Source organism: Sorghum bicolor, chromosome 1 (assembly GCF_000003195.3).
Source record: "Sorghum bicolor cultivar BTx623 chromosome 1, Sorghum_bicolor_NCBIv3, whole genome shotgun sequence".
Taxonomy (NCBI): Eukaryota; Viridiplantae; Streptophyta; class Magnoliopsida; order Poales; family Poaceae; genus Sorghum; species Sorghum bicolor.
The window spans coordinates 22783250-22805040 of NC_012870.2; the positions used below are offsets into that span (position 1 = coordinate 22783250).

Consider the following 21791-nt stretch of genomic DNA (forward strand, 5'->3'; position numbering starts at 1 on the left):
GGTATCATCAACCTACAGAAAAGTACAAAAGTAAATCGCCGATAGAAACAGAATTGAAAGAATTGAAACATCGGTTTGAAAACACTTACAGTATCATTAGGAACTTTGTACTCAGGGTCAATCATGCCGCGGTACATAAGGGCCGATTTGCAGAACAGATGCTCCTTCCATTCTGCCCACCACTGCTTGTATGCCTGTGTGATGAAGGTGGCTGGAACCCACTCCGATAAATCCACGTCTGTATCGGCACTCGATGGCAGTTGGGCTACTCGGATCCATTCAAGGAGACTATTGATGGTTTCCCTGGGCTTTATCACATCGGCGTAGCAGAGTGCGATCGGCAGCTGGCCGAAAGCTAACTGACGGGCTAGTGGCGATGGGTTGTAAAATTCATAAGTCTGAGGGGAGGTTTTCCCACTACCAAAGAAATTCACTGGTATGGCTCTGGGAGTCACTATTGCCATCATCACTTCATTATCCTGGTCAAGAGCTTCATCAAATGGGTTGAAAACCAGGGGAAGCATACTGTCTGGGTCATCATAGGCTAGCCATGCTCGCTCATCTCTGGCCAAGCCCTCATACAGAGTTTGGAAGAATTGGCTGACCTGATCTGGATTACCCCCTGAACCAGGCAAAACTATGACAGCCTCGCCGAAGTTTAAGGGAGCACGTGTTGCCGATTCCTCTTCACCCAACACATGATTTTCGGTTATGTCCCTTGGGAAACGCTGTGTGAACAGGTTAAATTCAAGGCGCTTGTGCAGATGCAGATTGAGCCACATATTGATAAACCACCAGGGGCCTCCCAAGTTGCCGATAGACTGGCCAAGCAAGAGCTTCTTAGTTACTTGATGGAGGAGGTGATAGGCCGCTCCAAGCAGGTATCGGCCAAGCGGAAATCGGCCACCATTGGCCAGATTTTCCGCTGCTGCTAAATGAACAGAAGTTGGTCCTGCCGATCGGCCACAAAACACGAATTTGTCTAGCCACATGTTCAAGAAGCAGGTCTGCTCTTTTGCGTCACTGTTTTGCAGTATTTCTGGATATACCCTGACCAGCCGCCGATGGCGCGGGTTTCTACCTTAGCACTGGGTTTAGTATCGAAGAAGTGGGTGCTATCGGCAGAAGAAATATCTAACCCGGTGAGCATAGCCACATCGGCAAGAGTGGGGGAAACAGGGCCATGGCCAAAGACAAAGGCATTGAGCGTGTCTGTCCAGAAGTACGATGCAGCTATCAGCAGTGACTCGTTCCTATGCATATCGGCAATAGACAACCTAATGCATTGGGCTAGATTTCTTTCACCCCATTGGACTTCATTTGAGTTGCTGACTCTCAGAAACCAATCTGTCCACCCCACGGTAGGGCTGGGCCAGGAATGAAAAGTGTCCTTCCACAGATCCAAGGAAAAGTTCTCTGCCCTGAAAGGGATCCTGTTGGTTTCTGCGTTTATGAGATCGGTTGGATCTGGATCCCCTAACGGGCCAAGGCATTGGAGATGTGGTCGATCAGTGCGGATGACAATTTTGTTAGCCGATTCCTAATGGTTTTGGAGGTATAAAGAAGAAAACAAAAAAGGAGAAGTGGGAAAAATATTCAGTACGGCGGATTGCAGATGAACGAGGGTGAGAGAAAAGTACAAGGGATGGTGCGAAGGACTGACCTCAGGGATGATGAAGTTGATGGCCATTTTGCCACGAAGGAGGAGCTTGAGAGTTTTAGAGTTGGTGAAGAAGGAGCCTCGTCGGAGATCTTGGAGCTTTTGGAACAGTGCCGCCAACGGGAAGGTGAGGTTGGAGTTGTGGAATGATGTGATGGAGGAGTACCCGAGAAGGAACTACTTATAGGGCAAAACGGGCAGGGGCAAATCTGACTTATCTCTTTGCCATATCCGAAAAATCCGAGGGTGCTCAGGTAGATATGGTAACTGTTTGCACGGTAATCAAGGGATTGTGCAGGTGATTGACAGGAAGCGGTCATTATTCAGAGATATTTCACTGTGCGAGATCTCCTGGTCGGTCCATCGGCGGTGTCTTGTAACGGTCAAATTGCCGATGGGCAAATAAAATGGAGATAGCCGTTTGGGAAGATAAGGTACGAGCATCCTGGTCAGTCCATCGGCAAATCTTGGCAACGGTAATATTGCCGATGTGCGACTAAAAAGGAAATGTTCGTTTGGGAAGTTGAGGATTTTAAGGGATTCACAAAAGAACAGGGTCAGAGTTGTTCAGATTGAGGTTGTCGGTTACCAGGTTAAGAGCATTAATTGCGGGAAAAGGCATCATTACTGCAGAGAATTTCGGAGCATTAACGATTTCATACTCCGAAATTGGGGGGCATGTGTTGACACCGTTTTTGGGCACGTGTCCATGTTTGGTAGAGTACAGGCCGGCAGGATAGGACGGCGGTGTTTTGTCTACAGGATGAATTGCCGATGAGGATGGTTGCCGATGAAGGAGAGATTGAACGTGACTAAGTCTATGGGTAGTGATGTGTCTGTGCCGATGGCTACAACAAGGAAGTCTACCGATGACTATGACAAGGGAGTCTGTTGATGATACGGAGGGAGTCTGGGAGTTGCCGATCGGTTTGTGGAGATGTTCCAGCTTGTCACGGGAGGATAGCTTTACGTTTTCCTTAGTTATTTAAATGTTTTGTATACGGATTCTATGTAATTTGGAATTCAAATTCTAGTCGTGTCTGGTTGAAGCTCTTTGAGCAGGGTATAAATATAGACCCTAGGGCCTTGTAATGATCTATCCATCAATCAATCAAACACACGTTTTTACTCACATTCCAGCATCTACTTTTTCGACGACTTCGTCATATTTTTTTTCTTTCCATTACGAGTTCTTAGGAATTCGTCGACTTAAGCTCGGCGCGTTCTCAAGTTCCGTGTGAGTACCCCTTAGCCGTGACATCCGGGCGCATCGCTGTTGTCAGGACTAAAGTATTCGAGTTACCACCTTTGCCGATAGTAAGGTCAAATCGGCTGGCACGCCTTAACGTTTGAATCGGGTATTAGCCCTTTGTGTTTGCAGACCAGCTTTTGCACCAACAGCTCGTGAAGCCTTAGCTTTGTTCAGTCCGAGGATGAGACCTTCGTACTCAGCTATGTTGTTTGTTGCTTTGAATTTGAGTCTTGCAGCATATTTTAGCTTGAGCCCGGATGGTGCGATCAGAACGGCTGCTGCTCCTGCTCCAGCTTGCCCCCAGGCCCCATCCGTATACAGTGTCCACGGCTGGTCGACTACCTTCTCCTCTTCTTTGTTCGAAGGTGTCCAATCTGCCATGAAGTCAGCCAGGGCTTGGGATTTGATGGAGGTTCTGGGGACATAGGTGATGTCAAACTGTGATAGTTTAGCCGCCCATTTTCCTATACGTCTGGAGGCCTCCTTGTTTCTAAGGATATCACCCAAGGGCTGTGAAGTGGGTACTTTGATCTCATGGCTTTGGAAGTAATGCTTGAGCTTCCTCGATGCGCACAAGACTGCGTACGCGATTTTCTCTATCTCTGTGTAGTTCAACTTTGCTCCTGACAGAGCTTCGGACACATAGTAGACGGGCCTTTGCACTGTTCCCTTACTATCGATTGTCTCGTGCACCAAAACAGCACTGACGGCGTGCTCGGAGGCAGCCACATACGGCAGTAGTGGAGTGTCCGCCTCGGGTACAGTTACCACCAGATTGGTCGCAATGTAGCTCTTGAGCTGCCTGAAGGCCTCTGATTGTTCCGGACCCCATTCTGTTTTGCCTCCTCCCCTCAGCACTTTGAAGAATGGAAGGCCCCGTTCTGCAGATCTTGAAATGAATCTGTTGAGGGCTGCTATTCGACCAGTCAACCTTTGCACTTCTTTCTTGCTTGAAGGTTCTGCCATTGACATAATTGCCTTTGTCTTGTCTAGGTTTGCTCTGATTCCTTCGGAGCTGATGATATATCCCAGCATTTTTCCCTTGCTGACCCCGAATACGCATTTTTCCGGCTTAAGTTTCAGCCCGGCAGATCTGAGGTTGACAAAGGTTTCCTGTAGGTCCTTGATATGATCCTCTTTGCGTTTGCTCATGACGACAACGTCGTCGACGTAGGCTATGATGTTCCTCTGTAGCTGACTTCCCAGAACCTTCCCCATCATTCTGGAGAAGGTTGCTCCCGCGTTCTTGAGGCCTTCTAGCATTATGGTGTAGCAATATGTGTCAAATGGGGTTGTGAAGCTTGCCTTCCCCTCGTCTTCCTACTTAAGCCAAATTTGGTGGTATCCGGAGAAACAGTCCAGCAGTGAAAATCTCTGGCAACCGGCTGCTTTGTCGACAGAGGTATCTATCCTTGGCAAGGGGAAGGAGTCTTTGACACAAGCCTTGTTGAGATCTATGAAATCTATGCACATTCTCATTTTGCCATTCTTCTTGGGGACCAGGACCACATTTGCCAACCATTCCGGGTACATGATTTCTCTGATGACTTTTGCGTCCAGAAGTCTTTGTACCTCTGCCTTTGCGGCTAAGGTTCTTCTTCAGACATTTTCCTCTGTCTCTGTTTCTTCGGCCTCATTCTCGGGTCGATGTCCAGTGAATGCTCTATGATGTCTCTGCTGACTCCCTGCAGGTCAGCGGCACTCCAGGCAAAGATATCTTGATTCTTTTGCAACACGTCCAGCAACTCGAGTTCCTCTTCTCTGCTGAGGGTGGTGGAGATGGTGACCTTCCTATCTGGAACGGCCTCCTACAGAGGGACACATTTTGTTTCCTCCTGATCGGCCAGGTCTGTCTTCCCCCTTGGCATGTCTGGTGGCTGGGAAGTTTCTTGTTGCGAAGCTTCTTGTTGCGTGGAGTCCACGGAGTTTATGTTTTGGAAAGATTTGTAGATTGCTTTCTCTATGTTCCTTACCTCCTTTTGACTTCCGTGAACAGTGATCACTCCGTGCAGAGCTGGGATTTTCATGCACAGGTATCCCATATGAGTAGCCGCATTGAACTTGATCAAGAACCCCCGCCCGAATATGGCGTTGTATGGGTAGTGCAGATCTACCACGTCGAAGGTAATATACTCTGTTCTCGCATTCTCAGATGTGCCAAAGGATACGGGCAGGGTGACCTTTCCCAGAGCATGTATCTGCTTTCCTCCGAATCCGATCAAAGGTGATTCCGAAGGTTGAAGTTGACTTCTGCTGAGCTTCATTTGGTCGAAGGTTCCAGCAAATATTATGTCTGCGGAACTCCCTGAGTCTACCAAGATCCTGCTCACTCCCCAACCCGCAACATTCGTTGTTATGACCATGGCATCCGTATGTGGGTAGCTTTCCAACCTTAGATCTTCCTCCGTGAAGGTTATTGGGGTTCTGGACCAATCGGGGCAGCGGACCGGCCCCTGAACCGCGACATTGTTGACGAGTCGAAGGTGATCCTTCTTCTGCTTCTTGGTCTGGAACTCTATGGAGGACCCTCCAGCTATCGGTAAGATCATCCCAATCGTGGGTAGGGGTGTATGAGGGCCGATCTGATTATCGGGGTGGGGTTCGATTTTTGGTGGAGGTGGAGCCTGGACTAATTGTAGTTGGTTTGGGGGAGGTAGTGACTGCTGGTGGGGCTGCGGGGTTTCGATATATGTAATCTGTGGAGGTCGTGGAGGAACATAGGTTGGTGGAAGGTTGTGGTCCGCGGGTTGCTGAGCTGGGCGCCAAGCTGGTAGAAAGCTGGGATAGTAAGCGGAGGCTAGCGCGCTGGGCTAAATTGGAGCTGGGTGCTGCTGGCTCAATCCTCCGACATATGAATGGTAGAAGGTTTGTGGGAATGTGTGATTCGCCTCCCGAGGTTGAGCAACCGATGGCGGAGGTTGTGGAGCTGACCTGCTCTTGATCCTCTCCTGAGTTTCTTTTGCATCCGGGCAATCCCTAGTGGAGTGACCCTTTTTCTCTCCGTGAAAGAAACAATATTGCTTCCGCGGCCGCTGCTTCTGATTCTTTTGCCATCCTGTGTTCCGACCTCCTCCCCCGGCTTGATCGGGACCGCGTTCCAAATTTTGCGGTTCCGCCGGTGGACGGTTATGTTCCGACTTGTCATTCCTTGGTTGCTCGATATTCATCATCTGCCCACCGGTCTCTCGCTGTGGCCGACGTTCATCCTGGCTAAGGTTCTTCATTCATCTTTTGTCACTATTCATTCATTATTTATATTTTATGTGACACTTACCCTGTATTGAGAGAGGTAGATGGAAGTTTATCATTACACATGCAATGATACACATATTCCTCATTTATTCCTTAGCGTTCCCTTCCCAGTGGTAAAAATATAAATAATGATACCTAGAATACTTCCCGGTTAAAATGCTACATCGGTATTATCTGTGCTCTTACAGATACACATTCATATAGTTATTAGAGGAGCATTTGCATATTTCAATACCGCATCTCTCTGCCATGCTGGGGATGACAACTTGGCTTAAATGGCATCAGAGGTGGTTGCCATTTTTGGCACCGTTATCAAGATTAGTTAATCTACTTTTGGTAACGACGTTAGAAGTGTCAACAGTGCCTAGGCTAGGTTTACTTGTGGATGTCCCCTGATCAGCCGGACAGTGGTAGCTCACGTACGTGACTTTATAGCTATGTTGAATCCTCTGTAGTCCACTTTCCGTTGATAAGACTGATAGGCTTGTAGGTGCCTGGTAGGAGATTACTCTGTTTCTTCTCGTATTCGGGTTATTTGCCTGATAAGACGATATTATACAAAGTTTACCGGAGTCAGAACCAGAGTGTATTAGCTATTTCCTTTTTCTTGATATGATCTAGTCTAATTGTAGAGTTAAGTTTGTATAGTTTTTCATCATCATAGTTGTTCCCTATGGATACGATATTTAAAACCTCCGGGTAAAATGTGACACTAGTATGATATCTATGAGCTTGCGGATAATTCTACTTAAAACTTATTTAGTGGTGTACAGTTAATTTATACCAACAACAGGAATGCCACAATAGGCGCAAGAACTTCATCTATATGCTACATCATAGAAAGTTCAACTTTGATGGACTTGCAGTTTGAGACATATTTGAATCTACAATCAAATAATAATATGTACATGTGGAACCAAGTGAGTTGTACCAAAAATCATTATATAAATATATAAATGAGCTCACCATATAATCAATAGTTATATCCAAAGGTGTTATGTCCTCATCAACATAAAGGGACCCGGACCCTTTCTCGGTGGAAAAGGCAAAGCAGAAATTAGTCTTTGATTACTACAACGCCATCTTGGGTGCTCCCTACCAACGAGAACACACATTGCAGCTAGCCGACCTGCTTCCTTAGCTAAACCTTAGTGGCATTGATGCTTGCTTCTCTGAGGAGGAGATCTAGGTGGCCGTCAAGGACCTGCCTTCAGATCGCTCGCCAGGACTAGATGGGTTCTTGGGGGCATTCTACAAGGCAGCATGGTCGATCATCAAGCAAGATTTGCTCAATACTTTCACTACACTCTGGTCGTTTGATGCACAGAGCTTCCATCTACTAAATGATGCACTTATGATCCTTCTGAGGAAGACCGATAGTCCGACTAGGCTAAAGGATTACGGGCCTATCCGCCTAATGCATAGTTTTAGCAAGCTCTTTGCTAAATGCTTGGCCAGATGTCTAGCACCGTGGCTTAAGGAGATTGTGGTGCCAAATCAGAGTGCATTCATCAGGGGTCAGTCAATACATGATAACTTCAGAGCTGTGCAATTGGCGTGTTGCTGGCTCCACTGCAAGAAGGTTATGGCTATTCTGCTGAAGGTGGACATCGCCAAAGCCTTTGACTCGGTCATTTGGCCATTCTTGATTGAGGTTCTGAACCACATTGGGTTCCTCCGTCGATGGACAAACTGGATTTCTATCCTCCTGTCGACGACTAGTACTAGGGTACTTGTTAATGGAATGGCCGGTAGAAGAATTGCACATGCACGTGGACTAAGACAGGAAGATCCAATCTCCCTAATGCTATTCATCATCATCATGGAGGCACTAAATTCTCTCTTCACTGAGGTTGACCGGCGGCGTGCATTGTTCTCGCTACCCAGATAGGTGATCAAACATCGAGTATCCCTATATGTTGATGACCTCTTCCTACTAATCACTCCAAGCCCCGAGGACCTACACTGCATATGACAAATCCTATATCTTTTTGCGGGGGCATCAGGCTTGGTGACCAATGTTAATAAATGCACGGCAACGCTGATATGCTGCTCACTACAGACCGTGGCTGACATCCAGGTGGCCTTACCTTATGTGGTGGCACAGTTCCCCTCCAGATACCTTGGAGTCTCTCTATCGTTGTCGTGGTTACACAGGGTTGAGGAACAACCGCTAGTTGACTCCATTGCAGCAAGGATCCCAACATGGAAAGTTGGCCTCCTCACACACTCTGGTTGCATCCTACTGATGAAGGTCACCCTATTAGCAATACTGGTTCATATATGCATCTCATGCTGCCTGTTGAGTTGGGCCTTGGGTCAGATCGACAAGCGCAGGGCATTCCTGTGGATTGGTTCCTCAGAGGCAGCAGAGGCATGTGTAAGGTCGCTTGGCCATCGGTGTGCAGGCCAACCACTATCGGTGGCTTGGGGGTCTTGGACCTACAGTTCTTCGGATTAGCACTTCGTCTACGATGGGAGTGGCTGAGCAAGACTTCACCCGACTGCTATTGGTCCTCCCTTCCATCCACCCCCGAGAACGAGGTGGCAGCTATGGCTACAGCAAGTATCAAGGTTGTCTTGGGAAATATGGAAAAGGCGAGGTTTTGGACAGACAACTGGTCAGAGGTCAGGCCTCTATGTTAGTTCACCCCGAACCTGTTTGGGGCAATATCAAGGACTGGGAAGAGGAGAACGGTCAAGGAGGCCACCCTCCGGTATAGATGGGTACGAGACATAGCCGATGCGCACACCGTGCAGGTGCTGGTTCAATACCTGCATGTGTGGCGGCCACTTCGATAGGTTGTCCTACATCCATTGCAGGAGGATCGATTTATATGGAGATGGACCGCCGATGGCAAGTACTCGTCGTCCTCGGCCTACAAAGCTTTCTTTGTCGGCTTAGCCTCTCTGCCTAGTGTTAGGGAGCTATGGAAGACAAAGGCGCCGGCGCGGGTTAAATTCTTCTTCTGGCTAGCACTCCATCGGCGTCTATGGACGGTCGAGCGCCGCAAACGCCCTGGTCTACAGGATGACGATGCTTGTGTGTTGTGTAAACAAGAGGCTGAATCTGCGAACCACTTGTTCATCGTTGTGTCGTCACGAAGGAGCTCTGGTGCGCACTGTTGACGCCGCTAGGCCTAGTCTCGCTCGCGCCGATCAGCAAGGAAAACTTAACGGATTGGTGGCTCCGACAGCGGCTTCGTCTCGATGTCTCCTTTCGTCCAGCCTTCGACTCCTTGATGCTGCTTGTTTCTTAGGTGGTTTGGAAGGAATGTAATAATAGAATGTTGGTGTGGGAATTGGTAGGAGTCCCGGAGCTCTTCCAAAGGGGGGTTTCTGAAGCGACTAATTGGGTGCTAGCGGGCTTTAGGTCCCTTGCTGTAGATTTAGCGCTTTGGTCGTCTAACTTTTTGGACATGTAATCCTCTGCTTTTCTTTCTAGTAGCTAGAGCTTTGGTTTGTTTTGGCCTAATGTCGATGGCTCCTCGTCGTCGGGATAGGTTTGTTACTTTGACTTTTTTTTCTCTTAATGAAAAATAGGTTAACGGTCCCATCATAAAAAAAATTTGATATCAGGATCAGCCCAGCACGAATTTCAGGGCAGGGTCGAGCTTGCGTGGCGGTGGTGCGTTCCGGCTAGAGGGACGTACGTTTGTGCGCCCTTCCCTGCGCGACACGTTTTTTGCTTGCGACATGCCAAAAGGCAAAACTGGGGAACCAAAGTCTCTTGCTGTGTGGTACGTATCAGACTAGCCGGAGGGAGCACTGACCACGGAGCCAGCTAGCCGGCACTTGGGCTCGTGTGATGAGCGGTGCCACCATATATTGGTTATTGGCCTCGGAGGCAATGATGGCCAAGTGAATCCTTTAAAAAAATCATATATGCAATGCATGACTTTTCACCAACTCATCACGCTCTATCTGCTGTTCACCGTGTCATGAAAGATGCCCAAGGACGATTAACCTGATTAGTTAACAGTATAATTACCTTCTTCGCTGGGTAGTGTAAAATAACGTACTAATATATATAGGCAACCAACTAATAACCAAGATAACTTTGTTAATTTTACTAATATATATGACATGTACGTGCTTTCCGCTACCGTTCATTAAAATAATAAACTGCCTGGACTAGCTATGTATGGTAGGCATATACAAGTTGTCCCATGCATTTTATAAACGGGCGGCGAAACACGCACGACAACCCAAAAACTAGTTAGGAATGTGCTTGTTATTCTCGTTGCTCCTAGTCCCTGCTTGTTAGGTTGGCCTGCTGCTTTGGGCTCTACGAAAGACATCATGGAACCGCGCGCATGCAGACAAGAGCGAGCTACCACTGCACACTGTTCTTCCAGCAATAAAGTCACTCCGTTGGCAGTTGGCACAGCGTACCCACGCTCACCGAGTCCGATCTCTCGAGAACATGCACGGTAGACTTGCGCAGCTAGCATCCATTTTGTTGGTCTCTATAGACGGCCTTCTTGTACTCGCAGTCCTGCGCAGCGACAAGGAAATAACAAGGATATATTTAGTGCATCCGCAGTCGGCACAGACAAACAATTGATCTGTCCTAAAGTAACTTTTTACGCAAGATTTGTCTTAGCCTTCAAAATTCAAAAAGTTACTTGGAAGGGAAACGACGACTCTCGCAAAGTCATGATGGGATCAGCTTGGTCTTCCTTTATCGCGATGACTGTGTGATTGATCAAAATTAAAACAGTGATCGGAGATATATATATGGTAGAACTTGGAAACAAAATGACTATATTATCATCCATCACTACTGCATAGAGGATCTTTGCCGAGGACTTCCAGCCTTCGCCAAAGGCTATAAGACCTTCGGCAAAGGCTTTGCTGAGGGCTGTCTTCGGCAAAGAGCCGTCGGGAAATTTCCCGTCGGCAAAGAGGTCTTTGCCGAGGGCCTTCTGTCGGGCACTCGGCAAAGATTTTGCCGAGGGCTGACGCCGGCCTTCGGCGAAAAAAAAGATGCCGTTAGGCCACTAGATGCAACTGACGGCGTCTTTGTCGAGGGCCGAACGTTGGGCCCTCGGCAAAGAATTTTTTAAATTTTTATTTTGGTAAATTCTTTGCCGAGGGTTCCCATACAGGCCCTCGGCAAAGAATTTTTAAATTTTTATTTGGGTAATTTCTTTGCCGAGGGCTACCATGCAGGCCCTCGGCAAAGTATCTTTTTTATTTTTTCTGGAGAATTCTTTGCCGAGGGCCTTGACCATAGCCCTCGGAAAAGACCTGTTTTCTATTTTTTCTGAGAAAATCTTTGCCGAGGGCTATGGTCAAGGCTCTCGGCAAAGACCAGAGAAATTTTAAATTTTTTTGTTTGTTTATTTGCATCCAGACAATAGACAGATACATATATATACCATCACACACAGAGTCCACAACGAGCACATACATCTCACGAACATCACATATATATATCACGAACATCATGTATACACGAACATCACATATATATATATCACGACCATCCAGTAGTCCACAAGTTCACCAAATCGAACTAAAGTTCCAAACCGCCGACACGTACGCACCGTAGGGCTGCGAGAAGTCACCATCGTCCCCAACCGTCTTGCCTCTGCGTCGAGGGTGGTGTGTCGAAGGCTCTAGGATCCGGTGACGTACGAGGCGGGTTATTGGATCCCGCTGTCGACTGAGGCTGCACAAACAGTTAGATGTTTATGTGAGATTGCAGTAATTATTTCTGCACTACAGTTACAAAGAAGAAGTTAACTTTGACACTTACAGTAGAACTAAACGGCGTCGGAAGCTGAGGCGCTGGAGCTGACATCGTGACGTCCACACCTGTATGCTGCCCCAGAGCGGCCAGGACCTCATCATCTCAGCCATCCTCTGGTCCTGGGCCTCTCGCGCGAGACGCTCAGCCTCCAGCCGAGCAGTGAGGGCCGTGATCTGCTCCGTAGGTGTGCCACAGAAAGAAAAAAAAACATGGATCCGAAAAAACAAAAAAAATTTGCCGAGGGCCCACTCCAGACCCTCGGTAAAGAGGTGATTTGCCAAGGACAGGCAGGAGGGCCCTCGGCAAAGCCTGACCTCCGGCAGAGCTTTGCCGAGGGCTTAACTACGGGCACTCGGCAAAGCCTAACGCCCAGAGCCGCCATTACTCTGGGCCCACACCGCCGAGCGCCCCTTCTTTGCCGAGGGCCAGGCCCTCGGCAAAGATGGGCCTTGACCGAGGGCGTTTCTCTGCCGAGGGTCCGGCCCTCGGCGAAGAAGCCTTTGGCGAAGGTCACTCGTTGCCGAGGGTTGGCCCTCGGCAAAGATGTCCTTTACCGAGTGCCCGAAATCCGGCCCTCGGCAAAAGAAAAAACTCTCGGCAGCGTTGCTGTTTCAGTAGTGCATAATCATCATGTACATACGGTAAGCCAAAAGATTGTGTGTATGTGTGCATATGTCTGTTTCAGGTTTAGCACGTGGTTGGCCATGCCGCGTCGTGTAAACTTTCAATAATTGTCACATTGTTGGTCAAAAAAAAATAGTTGTCACATCCACTATTACCGAAAGTTTATCATCGCCGGCTCTAAACCCCCTTCACCGATGGTTTTGGCCATTGTTGGTGAAAGTAGTTGGTGATAGCCTTGGATGATCACCACCGGTTGCATGTAAGGCCGGCGGTGGCATTGTTCATCACCACAGGATTAGCATATATAATAATACGGTGGATGTCTGTTTGTACCACTGGATCGAAACTCATGGAATTCAATGTCAGAACAAATCAGCGATGAAACTTCTGATCACCGCTAGTACGATGGACAACGTGGGGTTTCGAATTATTGCAATTTTCTCCGACGGATCGTAAGGCAAACTGATGGTGCTAGCTTTTGTTTCACCGCCGGCTCTAACGGTGGTGCGTCATTCCATCTTGAAACCAAATGGCGAAAATTCTTACTATGTCGGTTTCTTTGTGCATTGTGCGTATAGGATGATTAGCCAGCAGTGGTGCCAAAATATGCCACCATCGGTTCAACATAGGTTTGGCAAAGATTGGCACTGTGTTCATCACCGGATCATACTTTGGGCTCATGGTGAAAACATTTATCACCGCCAGTAGGTCGCTGAAAAAGGATCACTCAGGCTATGATCCAGCGATGATAAATATCACCGTTGGTTATCTCATAACCGACGATGAAAATCTAAAACTTTTGTAGTAGTGATCGTGTGGACTTCCGCTTCTTCTATATATCATAATATAAAGATAGGCAATTTTCTTGTGCATCCGTGAAAATATGTGCATGTCACTACGTATAGGCAAAAAAATACATTTAAGCGTGTCTATTCTCTAATAATATATGGATGGATCAACTATTTATAAAAAAAAAACAAGGCTTGGTAAAATTAAATTCTACTAGTAGGTAACGGTGTACTAGATACATGTGATGACTAGATTACAACTAAATTGATATGATGAATCCACGTACGCGTGAGCTCGAGACATAATTAGCACATTATGTATCTACCAAATCACTGAATAACTGCATGGATCACACGCAATAAAGCGCACCCACGTACGCTGATTTTATCCACGCGTATAGCTAACTAGAGTTGCCAACGGATTCGTTAGTCGGATTAACAAAGATCCAAGTCGCGCTCAAGAAAATGACCACAGATGACCATGAAGTATGGACAGAATGCAATAGCAAACCGAATAATTCTATCTCGCAAAAAGCAAGAAAAAGAAAAAGAACTCTTCTCGTCGACGAGTGAACACATCACGCACCGCTCTCCCAAGTGTCAACAAAGTGGCAACCACTAGTTCACTCCCCTGGTCCTCGTTTCACACGCATCCTGCGCGTCGTCCAGAGAGTCCAAAGCTCTACGTGCGCTAGCCTTTGGCTGTTTTAGACCATGCAGGGACACACTGAGCTGCCAAGCCATGCACGGTTGCACCCTATAAATACACCGGCTTCGGTTCACTCCACCACACACAACCAACTACACTTGCACTACTAGCTAGCAGCCAAGATGGCGACCAAGCATCTGGCGCTTGCCATCCTCGTCCTCCTTAGCATAGGCATGGTCACCGCTGGTGGAAGCCGCAAACTGGGTTATGGCCCCGGCGGAGGAGGTGGCGGCGGCGGTAGCGGTGGTGGTGGAGGCGGTGGCTATGGGGGATCAGGCTATGGGTCCGGATCAGGGTATGGTGAGGGCGGCGGCAGTGGAGGTGCTGGTGGTGGGTATGGACATGGTGGTGGAGGCGGTGGCGGCGAGGGCGGTGGAGCTGGTGGCTCTGGGTATGGGTCCGGGCAAGGATCTGGCTACGGAGCTGGTAGTGGTGGTGCTGGTGGCTATGGAAGTGGCGGAGGTGGTGGAGGTGGTGGTGGCCAAGGTGGTGGTTCAGGCTATGGCCATGGAGGCGGCGAAGGCTACGGCTCTGGCTCTGGCTATGGTGGTGGTGCTGCTAGTGGTGGCGGTGGTGGTGGCGGACATGGTGGCGGTGGTGGTGGCGGCCAAGGTGGGTACGGATCTGGCTCTGGCTCTGGATATGGGTCAGGTGAAGGAGGTGGTGCTCATGGAGGAGGCTATGGAAGCGGTGGTGGCGGTGGAGGTGGCGGTGGTCAAGGTGGTGGCTCTGGCTATGGATCGGGATCTGGCTCCGGCTATGGAGGTGGCTACGGCAACGGACACAATTAGGCTCTTTTTAAGAGCTAGCTACATATAAGTATATTGTTACAAATATGTCAGCAGACATGAGTCTATCTTGCTGCTGGAGCTGTGTTCATCGTGTGTAACACTACAAGGCTTGTTTGACCTGTAACCTGTTGCCGCTTTACATTACTGGCAAGTGATAAATAAAAAAGCATCTATGGAATTATAGTATGAACACTTAAGAGAGATAAGGCTTGTGTGATGTGGCTTTTGTGTTATAAAGTGCGATGTGGAAGCATATGCATGATTTACGTACATGCATGCATGTCAATCTGGCAGTAGTATTCGACTTTCGAATGCATGGTAACTGAAGCAGAGCTTCCATTGACAACAAGATGTGTATACAAACTTGATTAGTTCTCAGTAGCGCAGCATTTCGGGCACTGTACTAATGTCTAATGATCTACTGAAAGAAACCATCATGTTACCGTACGTGTAGAAACTGTCATCGGGCACAACTTCAGCCAACATAAAGTTGCTTGTTTTACATCAGCCGGACGTATGATATTTTGTTAATCTATGCCCTGAATGTAAAGTGAGCAGAGCAAGAACGTGGAGCAACGAGGGAAAGACTAACAGAAGTACAGAACAAAGAAAGCATCTCAGTTCTTGCAAGGGCTAGGGCGGGCATTTCAGCTTTCTGTCTTGGCCCTGGCACATCATTTATGCATGGGATTGAGTACTACTCCTACTACAATTCTGAACTTCTGTCTGAACGTAATCAAAACAAACTTGCCACGAGATTGGTTCTGGAGTTATATATCGTCATTCATGCAATATCTCACAACTGTTATGCATCGTGAATCTGCAGGAATCTCGCTCGCTACTGAGAAACTCCTAACTCCCAAGATACCGCAATTTCTACAGGCCTACCGCGTGGTAAATAAACTGATCGAAGAACCCTTTTCGATACCAGTGCTAGGCTTCCACCCCCTGCATCGTTCATTCCTCGACCTCTTGCTCTCTTCACTACTACAGTCAGGCACTGTAAGGACGGCTAAATAAGCTCTGTAAGGGCGGCTGGCCTAACCGTCCTTATGCAAACGCTCTTAGAGTGGATTCCACCGTAAGGGCGGTTCAACACCAGCCGCCCTTACAGTGGTCCGCTGTAAGAGCGGCTGGTGTTTCCAGCCGCCCTTACAGTGGTCCGCTGTAAGAGCGGCTGGTGTTTCCAGCCGTTCTTACTGTGAGCATTAGTAAGGGCGGCTTAATCTAGAGCCGCCCTTAAAAAAATATAAATTACTATAATCAAATAGTATATATATATAATGGTGTTTGCAGCGATAACACTCTGATTAAAATATTATGAATAACATTTGACAAAATGAAGCAATTTATACAGCTTGCAATGACAACACGTACTATGAATGTTATTAATGGTTACAGAGAAATCATTATTCAACTATGCATAAACCAAAGTAGCAATACCAGGTCCTTCCTTTCCATCATCCCTAGAAAATAAACCACTTCTAACCTGAGTAATATAAGATAGAGATCAAAAGCAAGTCTAATAAAGAGATTTGGATTCATTTTTACCCAAACAGTTAGCAAATTGGGACAAAATGAGATTAAACAAAATAAAAAATAAATATTTCAGATTTTTTCTATAATAGGTAGATATTAAAATCTTAAATAAATTAAAAATTATCCAGATACAATTCAAACAAGGATTAAACACATCAAATTCAATTTAGTGTTCAACCACTGACCTAACCAATTGAAACCACAATCAGTCATATATGTCAAACCTACTAATGAACATTTCGTTGAGCCAAATTTTCTCACCTTGTAGTAGTCAACCTGCACTGTCCACTACTAGAATGAACTGAAGTAAGCAATGCCCAATCCGAAGAGCTGCAAAAACAATCAAGGCTTAGCAAAACTCTAGAACAAAATTCATCACAAAATCCTAGGTTAAACTCTACTTACACTACCATGTCAAAGAATTTACACTAACTGTTTAGTGTAAATTTTAAAATAAGTCAGAGTAAGTGGAAAGGATAGATTGGTACCGCTGTGGAAAACGCATGAAAAGAAGAGAGGTGGCAAACAAACATGAATGTTCAAAGCCAATGTAAGGAACTACAACATCACCTAAAAAGTAGTCTAGATATCAAAATTTACCCTAACTGGGGCTGTCTACCTGACATCCGGTTGAACGAGGCAGAGGTCTCAACCGGTTGAAACATCAAAACAAATCAACGGGCAGTTGCAAGAAAGCAAATCGCCCTGTGTCTCAACCAGTTGAGATTTGGGGCCAAATCAACCGGCCCTGGCAGAATATATATACAAAATTACAAAGAATAAACCATATATGCATATCCAAATATACAAAATCTTCAAAATTTTTCTATAGTAGCCAAATGACAAAGGAAATGAAAGCATAATGCAGAAATCAAAATATTCTAGAATTTTTTCTATAGTAGGCAGAAAACAAAAGAAGATAAAAAAATGCTGAAAGAAGATCAAAACAGTGGCTTCTACCAAAACTTATACCTTGAAATACAATAATTTACACTTAACAACGTAGCGTAAATTTCATAATAAGTGTAAATTTCATAATAGATTTGGCTTCATCTACAAAACAATTGAAAAATATTCAAGTAAAATAATTTACAATTACGTATGCAGTGTAAATTGCATAAAAAATAAGTTTATAGCACTTGTTACTTCTACCTGGAGGCATGCAACCACAGGAGAAATGACATGGCCTCCATGTCCATCGACCTTGCAACAATAGCAGGTGGACAGAGCAGCGTCGCAGGAGCTTCAGGGCGGCTTGTACCCTGCAGGCCGAATGTTGTCATGCTGTGAACGCGAAACAGAGACTTACTGCTAGTTGAGAAGCAAAGCAAGAAATGAATTAGGCCATGAACTGATTTATGAATTACACTTCATCCATTCATCCAATATAAGGAAACAAATGCAATGGAATTGATAGAGAGAGTATGCACCTGTGTGTACGGAGGAGCTCTCTGGCCGCCAATGTCGCCGACGGCAGATCTGCTCGCGCCGCCACCAGAGGGGCCACGCCCTGCGTCGATCCAGGCTCCAGGACTCGTGCCGCCACAGGAGGCACCCCGCACCGCCATACCGCCACAGGAGGGACCGCACTCCATGCTCATCCGGGCTTCAAGCACCACGCTACCGCCGGAGGGGCCCCCAGGCTCTGCGCCACTGCGCCGCCGCTGGAGGGGCCATGCCCTCGCGCGCCCTGGAAGGGGTCACACCCTGCTCGTAGGGCGCGGAGGGGCCACGCCATCGAAGGGGCCGCACCCCTGCCCTCGCGCCGCCTCCGTCACCTACCAGTTGCGTGAGGAAAAGAGAGAAAGAGGTTAGGGTTTGGGAGGGATGAGGAGGTGTTTATATATCCGTGCCTTCGATCCAAAGGCTCTAATTCATCAAGGGTTCATCTAACGGCTAGAATACATCGGGCCGCATAGTGCCATTCCAAAACTCGTTGAATGGGCTGAATTATACTTTTTTAATAAAAATGAACTCTAAATTAAATAATGCATAATTTTAAAACTATAAATGGATTCAAATAAAAAAATCTTCAACTACAAACTTTTAGAAATCATTGAAATCTATAACTTTTGTTTTGATCATTTCTCCTTCTGACTTTGTTTGAATAATCAAAATTTAAATTTCAATATACAAAAAATTTAAACGTAGTTTTTCATGACAAAATGATTTCAAATGAAAAAGTTATCAACTATAAAGTTCTATAACTTTTCTAGATCTACAACAGTCATTTTGGTCATCTTTTCATGTGACTTTGTTTTATCAACTCAAAATTTAAATTTCAAAAAAATTCAACTTGAAACAACATTTTCAAAGAGTAAATGATTTTAGTTGAATAAGTCATGAACATAAAAGTTGTATTCAAAGGTAGACCTTGATGAGATCTAACTATGTTGTATTCAATTTTTTTTCATATGAGGTCTTTTATTGCCTAGTTTGACCTAGTTTGACCAAGTCAAATATTGGATTTTTGACAAAATACACTTTGACCGGACCCGAGATGGTCTCAGATGCAAAATTCATTAATACAAAGTATGTTCCCCTTATCAAGATACACATTTGTTGTAATGGTCAACTTTTCATCTGAGATGGTTTGGACCACTAAAATTTTGAATTTTCAAATTTTCACCGCTACACGCACGTTTTCGGGACCCTAGACGGCCCCAACTCCGAAAGTCATGAATAGCAATTTTATTCCACTCATCAAGATATACATTTGATATATAGGACATTTTTGCATTTGACAAAGCGTTAAGAAAGCGCAGTTCTAAATCCACAAGTCCCGCATGTAGTTTCATAAAGTCTATGTGTGATTCAAGACTTTGTGACTAGAGTTTACAAAAACTTTCTCAAATGCAAAAATGTTCTATGTATGGAATGTGTATCTTGATGAGCTCTATCTACCTTGTATTCAAAAGTTTTTCATTTGAGGTCATTTACTCACTCGTTTGACCACGTTTGACCAAGCCACGCCTTGGGTTTTCAAAACATGTGAACTGAGTTTTCTGTAACTTTTCCAAATGTAAAAATATATTGTGTATCAAAGGTAGACCTTGATGAGATCTAACTATGTTGTATTCAATTTTTTTTCATTTGAGGTCTTTTATTGCCTAGTTTGACCTAGTTTGACCAAGTCAAATATTGGATTTTTTAGAAAATACACTTTGACCGGACCCGAGATGGTCTCAGATGCAAAAGTCATTAATACAAAGTTTGTTCCCCTTATCAAGATACACATTTGTTGTAATGGTCAACTTTTCATCTGAGATGGTTTGGACCACTAAAATTTTGAATTTTCAAATTTTCACTGCTACACGCACGTTTTCGGGACCCTAGACGACCCCAACTCCGAAAGTCATGAATAGAAATTTTGTTCCACTCATCAAGATCTACATTTGATATATAAGACATTTTTGCATTTGACAAAGCGTTAAGAAAGTGCAGTTCTAAATCTACAAGTCCCGCATGTAGTTTCATAAAGTCTATGTGTGATTCAAGACTTTGTGACTAGAGTTTACAAACACTTTCTCAAATGCAAAAACGTCCTATGTATGGAATATGTATCTTGATGAGCTCTATCTACCTTGTATTCAAAAGTTTTTCATTTGAGGTCATTTACTCACTCGTTTGACCAGGTTTGACCAAGCCACGCCTTGGGTTTTCAAAACATGTGAATTGAGTTTTCTGTAACTTTTCCAAATGCAAAAATGTATTGTGTATCAAAGGTAGACCTTGATGAGATCTAACTATGTTGTATTCAATTTTTTTCATTTGAGGTCTTTTATTGCCTAGTTTGACCTAGTTTGACCAAGTCAAACATTGGATTTTTTAGAAAATACACTTTGACTGGACCCGAGATGGTCTCAGATGCAAAAGTCATTAATACAAAGTTTGTTCCCCTTATCAAGATACACATTTGTTGTAATGGTCAACTTTTCATCTGAGATGGTTTCGACCACTAAAATTTTGAATTTTCAAATTTTTCACTGCTACACACACGTTTTCGGGACCCTAGACGGCCCCAACTCCGAAAGTCATGAATAGCAATTTTGTTCCACTCGTCAAGATCTACATTTGATATATAGGACATTTTTGCATTTGACAAAGCGTTAAGAAATGTAGTCTCACACACATACATAAATGTAGTCTCACACACATACATAAATGTAGTCTCACATGGATACATAAATAAAGTCTCACACACATACAAATGACTATTTATTAGTATCCGCCGCCGTAACAGTTTTCCACTTCACACCGTTTCGTTTCCATGGCAATACGTCTTTGGGTAGGTTTTTTTCCACAACACCGATCTTGTTAATAAAGTCTGTGAATAGCGGCATCTGATCGCACTTATTGTAGGCTTCAACATCTTTGCATGATTCACCGCGATTGTAATAAATTTGTCCACCTCATCAGCATAGGCTTGTGAGTACCTTGGCAAACCATACATCCAAGTAGCCCTATTCTCCATCTTTACATAAATAAAAAAATTAATTAGTTGAGAATAATTATTAGCAATAATTAATAAGTAACAATTATTATCTACCATTATTAGCAACAATTAGTAGCTATCATTATTAGCAATAATTGTGTTAGAAATGATTATTAGACATAATTAATATTACCAATTATTATGTACCATTATTAGAAACAATTAATATTAACAACAACTAATAGTTTACCAATAACTATTCATGCCAATCACATTCCAAATTCATGAAACAAAAACAAAAAAGGAAACCCTAGATCTAGAATGCCTTTTCTCTCCATACATGAAACTACAATTAATCTCCAATAAAATCAAGCTATATCACCTAATTGATGGTGCAAGGTGGTGTCTCTACCTATTCTACACTAATAGCATCGTAGATAAGCTCTAATTTGGTCAACACAAAGCTCAAGCTCCATGGAAGAGAGAGAAAACCAAAATGTAAATTGCTCACTAACCAACCAATAAAACATGGATTAGAGGGTGGGAATAGTATTTTGTTACCTTAAACAAGCTCCCCACCAAAGGATTTAAGTTCAAAACCTCTCCCTTCCTAGAGTGATTTTAGGGAGGTGCCCAAGGCCCCCCAAACCTTTTTTTGCGAGTGGAAGTGGGTGGCTCGAGGAGGAAGAAGAGTGGGCTGACCACTTATGCTACAGACCACTGTAGGGGCGGCTGGTGTTACCAGCCGCCCCTACAGTGCCTCCCCCACTATAAGGGCGGCTGGTAACACCAACCGCCCCTACAGAGAACACTGCAAGGGCGGCTCACTCCCTGGTTGGCTGCCCACCCACTGTAAGGGCGGTTCAAATGTTAGCCGCCCCTACAGTGTGGGGGGGCGCTCTCTTAGCAAGTTTTTCACGTAGTGCTTCCTAGCCTCGTCGCCACCTCAGCTGGCTGCCGAATCCCCGTTCAACGGCTAGGAT

At 45.3% G+C, this 21791-nt stretch overlaps 1 protein-coding gene and 2 long non-coding RNA genes across 3 annotated transcripts; 1 reads left to right on the forward strand and 2 right to left on the reverse strand.

Moving 5' to 3' along the window:
• LOC8071380 (glycine-rich cell wall structural protein 2) lies at positions 14100 to 15033 on the forward strand. The gene has a single exon (XM_002464504.2). It carries the CDS (start codon positions 14166 to 14168, stop codon positions 14832 to 14834), a length of 669 nt encoding a protein of 222 aa, XP_002464549.1. The 5' UTR covers positions 14100 to 14165; the 3' UTR covers positions 14835 to 15033.
• Positions 16142 to 16801, reverse strand: LOC110431956. The gene is made up of 2 exons (XR_002449419.1): positions 16635 to 16801; positions 16142 to 16323 (listed from the first exon to the last, which is right to left on the reverse strand). It is a non-coding gene; the product is annotated as an uncharacterized LOC110431956 (long non-coding RNA).
• LOC110436233 lies at positions 20667 to 21411 on the reverse strand. The gene is made up of 2 exons (XR_002454041.1): positions 21370 to 21411; positions 20667 to 20836 (listed from the first exon to the last, which is right to left on the reverse strand). It is a non-coding gene; the product is annotated as an uncharacterized LOC110436233 (long non-coding RNA).

Excerpts from the sequence above, each read along its gene's own strand:
- LOC8071380 (XM_002464504.2), top strand. The coding sequence starts at position 14,166 with ATGGCGACCAAGCATCTGGCGCTTGCCATCCTCGTCCTCCTTAGCATA.